This window comes from Elaeis guineensis, chromosome 14 (genome assembly GCF_000442705.2).
Source record: "Elaeis guineensis isolate ETL-2024a chromosome 14, EG11, whole genome shotgun sequence".
NCBI lineage: Eukaryota > Viridiplantae > Streptophyta > Magnoliopsida > Arecales > Arecaceae > Elaeis > Elaeis guineensis.
The window spans coordinates 60,745,227-60,757,569 of NC_026006.2; the positions used below are offsets into that span (position 1 = coordinate 60,745,227).

Here is a 12,343-nt window from a genome sequence, read left to right on the forward strand (position 1 = left end):
TAAGTTATACTTTGAGATTTCCATCATTCCATCAAAACTTGGCCTGATTTAAGTATCGGGGTCTTTATCGGATCATATTCGGCAATCTTAGGTGTTCCTTTTTTTGAGTTCTTAAAGTTGGATCTTTTCTTACCCCAAAAATTAAAAAAAAGTTGGATCTTCCACTCCCAGCAAAACAACTGCTATTCGCCACTTCATTCTGCTCCGTGATGCAGGATTTTGGCGCTAGCAAGTGTGGGAGGCACCACTCAGAATTATTATATATACTTTATTCTCTGATATGCGCTGATGCATTTACTGTAGAGTACTTTATTTATTTATTTATTTATTTCTTGAGAAATGGACAACAATGGTACGTGAGGAAGAGAAACGGGAGAGATGATTCCAAGCCAAGAAACTGTGTGCCATCTATCTCTTCCGAGGAAAAGAAAAAAAAAAAAATAAAAAAAAAAGAAGAAACAAAGAGAGAGCTTTAGACAGTGTTGGTGGTTATTGTAATATTGTTTGTTGTGATATGCTTTTGAAAGCAGTCGGAAGTCTTTCAGCTTTCCAAGTTACGATGTAATCCCGGAAATCGATGCGCTACCGCCATTGTCCAAAGTCCAAACATCTACTCGATGGTAGCGACGGGGGATGGGACGGGGTTCCCCGTGACTTACGCTGCTCTCCTCCCATGGCCCCTCTTCCGCAGTCGCTCGGCTCGGCAGCGTGGTTACAACGTTCCGCCATTAGATTCCGTGCTTCTCACGAGACTGCCTTCTTCTTCATCTCTCTCTCTCTCCTCCTTCTCGGAAAAGTCCTCTCGAAAAAGCCGCTTCGCTGGCGTTCTCCCGTTTACCGGAGACCAGTTCTCTATCACGTGATTCTCACGTGCAGGAGATTAATTTGCCCAGCCAACCTTTTCACACCGAGATGGTCAATCCACGCCTCCAGGGAGATCTCTCTTGCTGGGATATTTCAGTGACATTTCCAAGCGAAGCAAGTTTCTTGGGATTTCACTAATGTTGATGTTCACCCAACTTTTTGGAGATGGTTGGTCTTATGTGAAAAGTGAATCCAATATAATAATTTCCAGCATGTTCAAACAAATAATCAAATCAAATTGCAGAAAGTCCCTGAAATTTAGATGGTAGATAATTGCTACAATGTTTGATTGAAATTTAGATGATAGAGAATTGCTATCATGTTGGATGAAGTTTAGACCATATAGAATTGCTATTAATGGGACGAACATTGTCCTATCTGACCTTGGAGTAAATCAATATTATATAACTTTGGATTACCCAAAGAACTTCATCTCGAATCTTATTTAAAAAAGGTCCTAAGAAATAAATATCCATTTATATCAAGGTTACAATCTCGGCAATGGTTATCATCTCAGTTATGACTATGCGATTAAAGCAATTATAATTATAGGAGTAACATGAATTATATAGGAGTTATTGTTGGATGATTAGATCCTTGGATAAATGATTCGGACTGTATTCTCTCATTAAAATTTTTTTTTCATGATTTTTTAAAATTTTATCGATTTAAGTATTGAAGGATTTTTCTATTAGAAAAAATTCTAATAAGTAAATTTTATTTATGAAAGAGTTTTGCTTCAAAAAAGTGTGGACGGCCATGTTTTTCTCCACGACTTCTCTTTATTCAACTCCAAGAGATGACCGACCTCTTCATCTTTTCTTTCCATTTTAGACTATATGTCTAACGTCATAATATATAGTTTTAGATTATTTTTGCCCCAAATGGCAAAACGTGGGCAAAAATATGAAATTCCGCTTACAAAGTTTAATTGTTAAGTTCATTGAAACGCTTTGTCAGGGATCATAAAATCACGAATAGTTGTGCGAAGCTAATTAAGGCTTAGCCTAGAAAAGAGCATGAAAAAATTCTGCCGTATTCTTCCTTCAAGTTCCTTCGACATTGTAATGTTTTGCGCCAAACAGAATATAAAGTTGAATCTCACCTACATCAGCGCTGTTGCAGGCTTGCAGCCTTGTCAACGTGGATCCCACCGGTTCATCGGAGCCACGTGTCACGCAAAAGAATGCCCAGTTCCTTCTCGACCCGAATCACCGATTCTCACCTTAGTGCAAGTGGAACTCGAGAAATGTTGCTTGGTAAAAGCGACGTCTTCAGTACGAGAATTTGCGCGCCCCGCTCCCTCTCCTCTCTCGAGAGAAGGCAACAGCTTCTCGGTTCCCAAAGCCCCAAGTCTGAACCCAAGTTGGGAATAAAAACTAAGCCTAGTTTTATCAAAAAAAAAACCTAAGCCTAGTTATGTCCCAAGGCCATCTCGAGAATGGACATCTCTAGATCCATGAAAGCCCCTTCCCTATATATATCTCCCCATTCAGCAATCCCAAGGCCAAATACACAATGAGGAGATAAAAAATATATAAAAACTATTCTAATCCCCATTCAGGGGGAGACCCTATAAAGCACTGCCCTTTGACAAGGCTGGTGTTTTTTTTTTTGGTAGGGGAAAAAAAAAAAAAAAAAAGAAAAGAGGGAAGAAGAAGCTGGGTGGATCTAAACAAGCAGTTTGTTATCAAATTTTCAGAATCAATGGGAGCAAGGAGAGGAAACATGAAAGGAAAAAAAAAAATTTCTTCTCTCTCTTTCTCTTTTCATATGTTGACAACCACACCACCAAACCCCAAAACACACTTCCCATCATTTCCCACAGCCCAATGCCCCCACCTCCCATCATTTTCAGTTACGCAAGTTTAAATAAAAGGAAAGGAAGGGAGACGCAGACCAAAGAGTGGGACATGGAGGGTTTTGTGACACCTCACACATTCCCATGCACACACTACCCCACACTTTCGCTTTCCCTCTCTCTATATACTTTCCCTCTGGTCACCATGTCTATGGTCCATGTTATGTGTGGTAACAGTCACTCTCCCATGATATTACATCACTCCCACAGCACCTAACATTCCTCGAGGGCCTATCTGACCTTAGCCCTTGTACCCTTCTGGGCTATCTGTTATTTTACAAAAGATTGTTTCTTTGGTCTTTCCTTTCTTGTTTTCCTTTTCCTTTAATGTGATGGTGTTTTCACACCACCATCTGTTCTTGTTTGTTGGCACAGTAGTGGACTTGAAAGCACCCATCTTTTCTTTGTCCATCAGAGACTGAATCTGATAGCTCACTTGCCTCTCGCTCATGTCCTCTTGACGCGTCTTCTCTCTCTTTCTTTCCTCCCAATCTCATCAGTACAGTGAGAGGGTGTTGAGAACTGATTGTTAGGAGGTTTCTGGCGAGGGTTGTGGTGCTTTCTTCTTCCCCTTGTTGGTATTGGTTGAGGAGGAGAAGGGATCCCTGGGTATGGACGTGGGGAAGAGGAGGAAGGCAATGTGGCTCTACCCAAAGGTGGTGGGCTTCAACCCTCCTGAGAGATGGGGGCACTCAGCCTGCTTCTTTGAAGGGGTTGTTTATGTTTTTGGGGTAAGTATGAAGCGGACACCTAAGTTGTTGCCTGTTCCCCTTCTTTTCTATTGCTGTTTTGATATGGTATGTATTGCTTTAGATTGAATTGCTTTTTATTAGCTTCCACTTTTTGAGGTTAGTATTTGAAAGAAAGAATAAATACATGTCCATCAAAAAATTCATATTTTACTTTTGCTAATCCTTTGAATATTTGGAATAGTTTTTGGCAGCTTAATTAAGCTATGCTTCATCTCCTGATTTAACTTTCTTATGCTACTTATCTTTATATCCTTGCTTGTGAAGTTTGTGTCTCGCTGTTTTTGTTGTTTTATTTGCTGCTTTTTAATGGAGTTTACCGTACTCAAGTAATTAACTTAGCAAGTTAGGCAGGCGTGCTTTTCATCCTATTTTTTTTTATTAAACTTTGTCTTGCTACCTCTTATTATAATGTTATTTTTTTTAAGCTTGTACCGGTTTTGTGAGTGGAGTTCAAATATGCTAAATTTTTACGGCAATATGTAATAAAGTTTTCAAGTTAGCTGAAGTATTACACCGTTTTGGTTTCTTCTTCTCTCTTGTTTGCTTCAAAGAAGAGGTGGGATTGCCCCAGGTTCCCCAATTTTTTATTTTTTATTTTTTTTGAAAAAGACTTTCATCCTTCATTTTGTCACCATATAGAAAAGCCAAGAGCTTTTTGGTGTGAAAATAGTTTCTGGACATATGTTAAAAACGTTTACCAAATAAAACAGTTTAGAAAGCTATATTACTTTCTACGTTTCCTTCTGCTTTCTTCTAGATCTGTTGTAATGGTTTTTTGTTCTTCCGCTGGAATGATGTTCCGTATTTCCTTTTATAAGAATATAATTCTAATTTATGAAGAAAATATTGGATCAGGATCCGATCGGATCCGATCTAATAATCTAACAGAAGTTTTATAGGCATTATTTTGGCCACTAGTTTTATCTTCCTTCTCCTAAACCTCTGTTCAATGTTAATATCGACTAGCGAGAGTCCATTAAGTTCATGTGCAATGTTATACATAACCTCAATTAAAATCAGTTGACTCACTCAAATTTTGATTATTTGATATCTTGCGAGAAATGACTAAAGTTCAGGGCTTGGATCTTGGTGTTTGATGCAAACTGGTTGGTGAGTGTGTCATGTTGGATTAGATGTCTACTGGGCGTGTAGCCGGGCAATTAAAAGTTCTAGATAGAAGAGAAATTTGTGTTGGACGAAAGAAGATTTTTCTGAGGATAGGAAGGAGAGAGGGAAGATGGGGAAGAAGATATTTCTTGTTGACTCATAATTATGGTTTTAAATTTCATAGGATAAAGATGTCTTGATTTTTTTATGGAACGGAATGTCTTGATTTTTTCATGGAACGGGATGTCCCGCTATCTTGTCCGATTCCAATAGCAGTCTCACATCTTGATGGATATCCTCCATCTTTCTTCCTTTACTCTTTCCTCAATTTCTTTCTTTCTTTCTTTCTTTTCTCCTTCTTATCTTTTTTGTCCTTGTTTTCCTCTCCTCTCCTTTTTTTTTTCTCTTTCTTTTCTTGTCTCTTGCTTTCTTTTTTCTTATTTTTATTTTTTATTTTTTTCATCTTTCCTTCCTCTCTTGCTTTTCTCTTTCTTCTTCTCTTCTTGCGTGGATAGGTTTCCGAGTCCCGAGCCCATCCGGATCTCATTTTTGCATACTAACCGGAAAAGATGGTTGAGATGCACCACCCTCCCCCCCCCCCGCGTCCCAGCAGCATGTAAAACTTTGTCACAATAGAGAGAGCAATAACCTATGGCAAGAGGGAGTGTACTAGTAATGGATTTCTCTATACATTTTTAAATATGTTATCAGAAATATAATTCAGCAGATATAGTTAAGTTTTTATTCTGCACAAGTATTAACACCTTTATCTCTTCTTTCTGCAGGGTTGTTGTGGTGGATTGCATTTTAGTGATGTCCTCACCCTTGATCTAGATGGCATGGCCTGGAACTCCCTTGTTACTACAGGTCAAAAGCCTGGAACCCGAGACAGCCACACCGCGGCAATCGTAGGGCATAAGATGGTAGTATTAGGAGGCACAAATGGTTCGAAGAAGGTGAATGATCTTCACGTATTAGATTTGTGGACGAGGGAATGGTGCAAACCCAATTGCAAAGGCTTCCCACCCTCACCACGTGAAAGCCACACTGCCACAGTGGTAGGCAATGATAAACTAGTTATATTTGGGGGCAGTGGAGAAGGGGAAGCAAATTACTTGAATGATGTTCATATACTAGACTTGAAGAACATGTCATGGACTTCTCCAGAGGTGAGAGGTGATCCCCCTGCACCAAGAGATAGCCACACTGCTGTTGCAATTGGCAATAAGCTTCTTATCTATGGTGGTGACTGCGGTGATCGTTATCATGGGGAAGTTGATGTGTTTGACATGGATAGGATGACTTGGTCAAGGGTAAGAATTACTAATCTTTTCTCATCTTAATATCTTTTACACTGTAATTATGTTGTCTTCAATAAGGAAATTTATCCTTTAAGTGCTGGATAAATATCTAAAACAATTACAAATAGAACCACTCGTCATTGGGACATTGCATGGATTATATGGATTGTAATTACTCATCTTTTAGCTTATGTGGTTTTTCTTCTTAACAGTGTATAGCTTGTTTGGTGATGCCAACAATTTCTAGGTCAGTTCAGGTGTCTCAAAAGCATAGCCTAACATTCATATAACTATATAGTATGGATTCATTCCCCAGTATAGATTCATTCTAATACTAGTTTGACAGTCTTAAACTGAAATCCTTGTATGGGAGTATCATCAGCAAATTTTCACATTGCTAGGATGGTGTTCCATTTGGCATTTAAGTTGTTTATATTTGTATTCTAAACATTATTACAACATTTTTGTTACTGTGCTCCTGTAAAACAGCATATACCTTGTTAGAAGATTGGAAGACATTCTGCTGCATGATTTGAACTCAATCATCAACCATCATATCTGGCTACTCTTGAACATGCAGGGCAATCCCATCTGTGTCTGAGGTTGCTCCATGTACTTCTCTTCAGACAAAGGCACCTAACATATCACGATATTCTCCTTCCATTTGCCCAAGAAATTACTGAATCCTCATTCCACCAGACAACTTTAATGAGACAATAATGCTCTAGAGATTCATGTGATGCCTTTTCTGATTCACATGATCATATCTAAGTTCTTTTTCATGCTGCATTGCTATGCTATTCTCCAGGAGATAGCCTAATGAATCACGTGGAAATAGCATATGTTGCATCATAAACCTAAGCTTGAGAAAAAAAAGGGAACATTTCTAGCTAGTCCATTGGTAAAGCTTACTCACTTGGTTATTAAACTGTGGTCATGCTCTCTGTTTTACGATTAGTCCGCTTGAATGGGGCTGTGACAAGCAAATTTCATTCAAGAATCTCATGATAATTATATTTTGCTACAGTTAGCAGTTCAAGGATCTTCACCTGGAGTTCGAGCAGGCCATGCATCTGTCAACATTGGGTCCAAGGCTAGTATCTAGTGAATTATTAGAAGCCAGAATTTCTGTTCAGTGGTTTGTTAGAAGAAAAAGCTCATTGGTTTTATTTCCTGCACTGTAGGTTTACATCATAGGTGGAGTAGGAGATAAACAATATTATAGTGATGTTTGGGCTCTCGACTTGGGTACTTTTTTATGGGCACAGCTTGAGATTCGCGGCCAACATCCACAAGGACGGTTTTCTCATACTGCCGTAGTCACTGGCACTGATATTGCTATATATGGGGGTAGGTCTCTATGTTCAATACCTTCATATTCTACTTTGAAGTGGTGAATATGCTTGTCAGGTGTCAATGCTTCATCTAATTATGCTTCGCATTTGCAGTTGTGGGGAGGATGAACGCCCGCTCAATGAGTTACTCATTTTGCAGTTGGGATCTGAGCACCCTAACGGTCGTTACAACATTTCGATGTGCAAAATGTTTGGTAATCACTGGAATCAAGAAAAACGAAAGTTTTTAAGAGGAACAGAACATTCGGTAAGTGGCTTTTAGATTTTCAGGTACTCAAGCCTAATAGCGTGAAATAACTTTGCTTCGACATTGTGCTTGCAAGCTTAGCTATTGTATTGAACTGTACTGCAGAAAAGTATGGTTCTGAAAAATGGAGAACTTTGTCAGCAATCTCGTGAAGTTGAAGCAGAACCAAGGAGCTCTCTTTTATGTGGTTTGGGTAAAGTCTTGTTCTACATTGAAATGAGTATTATAGTATCCAAATTTAGAGTTTCATGCCCAAGATTTTTTTTTTCACTCTCAGATAACAGGCATGACAAAAGGAGGAAAACCAGTGATGCTAGAGTGTGGGAGATCGAATCAGAACAGGAAGAGCACTCTCTGTCGCTTTCCCAGCACTCCTCTCCTTCACAATCTGACCAAGAACAAAATACTCTCCACAAATTGTCGTCTTCGACCAATGACTCCATATCGGCCTCTCAACAATTTGTTCCCTTCAAGCTACATCATCGGCGGGAACCGGTAAATGGTATTCAGAGGACTACCTCAGATGTTCATTTCTTGGGTGCAGAATCCCCAAGACAGCCAAAGACAACACAATTTCTTCATTCTGTTCCCCTTGCAAGGCAAGAAGTTCAATTTCTAGCTGTAGATCAGAATCCACAGCTGAGGCCTGCCTTTCTTCCGTTGGTAGAATCTCATTACAACAATTCACCCTCTTTGACAATCTCTGGGTGTGTGTCTGTGTGTTGTGTGTGGCAATAATTCTCATTTGCTTCTCTACAGATTGGAGCCGAGGTTCATGGCACGGTGGATGGAGCATTTGACTCTGGGTACCTCATGACTGCTTATGTTAATGGCCAAATGCTAAGAGGTGTCTTGTTTGCTCCAGTAAGATATATTCTCCCTTCCTATTGCCGAATTCAAAGTAAAATTAAGTTCATGGTGCACTGTTCTTAGCATCTCTTGCTCTTGCTTGACTGCGTCGATCAGGGGCCAGGTGTTACAGCTCCAAGTCCTGCAATCAATTCTCAGGGTCTCACAGGCTCCACTGCTGTTACTCAGCATTGTTCAGCTCCCCCTCATGCCATTCCTATCCATTTCAGGCCACGTTCACAAGCTGCCACCTTTGTGCTGCCCGAGCGTGGGCATCATATGCGGCAGGCTCGCCAGCTCCAAGTTGTCAAAGCCCAACCATCAAAGTCTAACAACGATCTACATGGTGTTGTCCTGACGCTGGGAGGACCTGGGGGAGCCAGTGGACCTTAGGACTGACCCACAGACTCTTTAATAGCCTTTTTGAATTGAGTTGCTTTGTAAATTCTAATATGGGAAATACGAAAAGAAGTTTTTCAGCTGTTTAAGTTTAGGAATTGTTGTTACAGCAGTTGGTTGTTCTTTTGCCCTCTTCCCAGATGGCAGGGCATTATGTTAATCCTACATATAAATATTGATTTCGATGTAGTTAGCTTGCAAGCAAGTGGCTGGTGTTTGATCGGTCCGATTGCAGCCATTTTCTGATGGTCGATGTAATAAGATGTACCCCATAACAGTCACAATCTTTTATATTTGAGTGCTACTTATAGCTGCAGTTGTTTCTATGCAATATTTCTTGTGCATAAGGAATATATTATTCTCATTCCTACTCGCAGCAGTGGTTATTTTGCAAATTGACTCAGTTTATGTCAGCATTTTTAAATTTAGTAGTGCAGCCTGAACAGGAGATGGTTCGGCTCTACTTCTATTTGGGTTTGGGTGGCTTCTTTCTGCTGTAATAAAGTGCCAAGAGCCATGCATGAGGTTTAATCCTCATGAAATAATTAGTGGAGGGAGAGATTTTTTATAGATGATTGGAGAAAGATTAACATAGATGATTTGGTTTGAAATTAACAGCTTATGTTTTTACTTCAGATTGAAGTTCGACATACTTATCAGTTTCTTTTGTTATTAGGTCTGCATAATCTTCATAAGGAAGGATTGAACATATTTTTAGTATAAAGAAGCATCAATCATTCTGGTTTTTTGATTTCTAGGTGCACTTTTTAACTTGATACGGGACCCCCAAAAGAAGCATCAGTGAAGAAATCAGAAAGAGAGAATGCAACTCTTTTTAGCTGTCATTTTAGAACTAATCTTTAGGGGGGCCCTTTGCAAATTGTATATTGTTTTTCTTCAGACAATTAAGTCCTCCAATAACTATGTGGTAACCTTGCCCAAAAAACTCAGAATAGGAGGACTAAATTGTTCTCTTAAAAAAGCAGAACAGCATTTGTTATTGCTTTGTATTGTAAAGGGACAGTGAGATTATCTTGAATTGTCATTAAAGACATAAATTAAGGAAATAGAGCCAGGTTAGTAGGTTACTCTCATTTTTATTGGTTTGAGGTACATCCAGTTTTTATATATGTTGCATGCTTTTTATTCTTCTACTCTGTGAAGCCAAATTTTGATTGTTTATTGCCAATTGAGCAACCTCGCAGCCCTCTGGCTGATCTCAGATGGAGTTAGTTCTCTAGGTTAAAATTGAATCCAAGACTAATTGCTGTTCGAGTGTAGGCCTGGGTAAGGGTGGCAATTTATAACTTGACAACGTGACCAACTTTAGACAGGTTCAGACCAGGGATAAATTGGTCATGAAAAAATCAACCCGAACTAACATGTTTATAATGGATTGGATTCAGTTTTAGAATCGTGACTCATTTAACCCATTTTGACTCATTTGATAGTTAGATTAGATTATAATCCCATCCATTTGATTTCACCTATTTACGACATATCTAATTTATTTAAAATTTATTTAATCAATTTAACCTAATTTGGTTCATTTATTGAACAAGTGATATAAGTAGTGTTGGGTTACCCTTTGATAAAAAAGTTAGTTTTAAGCTTAGATTTTTGAACTATTTAATAAATAAATCAAATTCAAGTAGACAACTATTTTACTCAATTCATATTTCGTCCCAACCCATGTTCCGACCTAATTCATATCTAATCTAACCTGATTGCTGGCCCTATCTCTAAGCAAAATAAGCCTTAATTCTGTGGCAAAATAAAGGCCTCTATTAATAGATAACCATTACTTTGAGCAGGCTTGTGTTTTGCAGTTATATAAGATTGCTTCATTAAATCTCCTCAGACGTTTCCTCTCAAATGCGTTTGTGGATAAGTCAACTAAACAGAGGGTATGGCGGCAGCCAGGCATGAGGAGAAACCATACGACATCACATGAGCCACCCATGGGGAGATGCATCCACTCAGATCGCATAAGAAATTTTGAGTTCGAATGAAACTATGGCAAAGTTTTGAGGAAGTTTTGCTTCATATATGGACCGACAAAAATAAAATCCACCCAAGAAAATATGCAGAATTTTAGGAAAAATTTAGAGGGTGTTTGGTTAAGAGGAGTTGGGACCTAGAATCAGAATGGGAATAAATAATTTTCATTCCAATCGTGTGGTTGGAAAGAGTTCTATTTCGATTTCGATTCTCAGACAGAATGAGAATGATTCAATCTATCTAAAACTCAATCTCTATTTTTCCTTAATAATTCAAATTTCTATTTCGATTTTGATTTCGGTCATGAAGCGAATGCTTCAAAAAATTTGGCCATTCTGATTTCCATTTCAATTCTAATTTCAGTTGCGAACCAAATACCTCCCTAATTCTTTTGTATATGATTCAAATATCATGAATTTAATAAGAAATGCCTTAGGTCCTAAAACTAGACAAAATCCAACTTTGGGATGGTTTATGGTCACCTACTCTCAATCTTATTTCACCTATTCACAATCTTATTGGAGCAACTAACTTGTAATTTCAGCCAAAAAGAAAAAAAAGCAACTAACTTGTAACACTGAGTGTATATTTTATATTATGACGCAACCTCTGGATATTATAACCTTAGTAAATATAAGGATCAGTCTTGCCGTGTCAAGGAATACCTTAATAATAAAATTTTAAAAATATAGGTGGATGAAACCCTTTAGCATTATCCTCGCTATTCATTTTAATTGAACATCTAATCTATCTTATGCCATTGATGGAGTTAATTGGGTGAAATGAAAGAAAGACCTGAAGATTAAGAAATCACAAGGCAAAATTTCAAGTATCGGGAGGGAATAGGGGACTCTTGAAAACAAAATAATTAACAAAATTGATATTATAAGGAAGAAACATGCCAAGAATTCAATTTTTCTTTTTAGAAAAAAAGAGCAGATGGAAGGCAATAGTTCCCCAAATTAGAAGTATAGGAGAATGAAATCTCAAAAACAAATGAAATACAAAACCAACAATAACTAATTTGACTATGAAAATATCAAAAAAAAAAAAAGGAATACTTTGTGTTACACATTCTAGTTCTTCACTAGCCAAAATAAATCCTTCATTTATATAATTTTTGTTCTCGACTTGTGAATATCCATCTTTCACGAACCCCCTGCTCTCTCCTATGCAATGCATTCAAAATTCTAATGTTGTAAATTTGTGGATCATGTTCGGTCTTGCCAAGTTTCCAGTGGTGTAGTTCACTTTGAAGACCTCCAAACCATTCAGGATGGAATCATAGTACTTTTAGGCTTTGTTGACTCCGAAGGGTGTGCAAAGGCACTCACAGCTGCTTATCGCCAGGGCCATTGCTCGTGTGCACTGAATAGCCCTTCCGGGAGGCCCATGCATTTTGTGGGAGTTTTATTGCTGATTTGGAGGTGAATTTATTTTGGGAGTTCTTGGGAACCAACAGAGTACTCTCTCTCTCTCTTTTTTTTTTTGCTTGGAAAGATAATTGGTTATATGATGTAGTACAATAGATCCTATTTCCTAGGCTCTATAGTCTAGGTTGGAAGAAGAATGGGCTAGTTGCCAACTTTTTTAATCACAGAGCTTTG

At 38.3% G+C, this 12,343-nt stretch overlaps 1 protein-coding gene across 1 annotated transcript; it reads left to right on the forward strand.

The window, feature by feature from the left end:
- The first annotated feature begins 3,100 nt into the window (after positions 1 to 3,100).
- On the forward strand, positions 3,101 to 9,061 carry LOC140850782 (uncharacterized). Its single transcript, XM_073248769.1, has 9 exons — positions 3,101 to 3,456; positions 5,370 to 5,897; positions 6,913 to 6,978; positions 7,070 to 7,239; positions 7,334 to 7,487; positions 7,593 to 7,680; positions 7,765 to 8,150; positions 8,247 to 8,351; positions 8,454 to 9,061. The coding sequence occupies exons 1-9, from the start codon at positions 3,337 to 3,339 to the stop codon at positions 8,727 to 8,729; spliced, it is 1,893 nt and encodes a 630-aa protein (XP_073104870.1). The 5' UTR covers positions 3,101 to 3,336; the 3' UTR covers positions 8,730 to 9,061.
- Positions 9,062 to 12,343: the final 3,282 nt, after the last annotated feature.

Coding starts and splice junctions, on each gene's coding strand:
- LOC140850782 (XM_073248769.1), top strand. CDS start 3,337: ATGGACGTGGGGAAGAGGAGGAAGGCAATGTGGCTCTACCCAAAGGTG. Junction 7,240..7,333: donor ATTGCTATATATGGGGGTAG/GTCTCTATGTTC, acceptor TCGCATTTGCAG/TTGTGGGGAGGATGAACGCC. Junction 8,352..8,453: donor GAGGTGTCTTGTTTGCTCCA/GTAAGATATATT, acceptor TGCGTCGATCAG/GGGCCAGGTGTTACAGCTCC.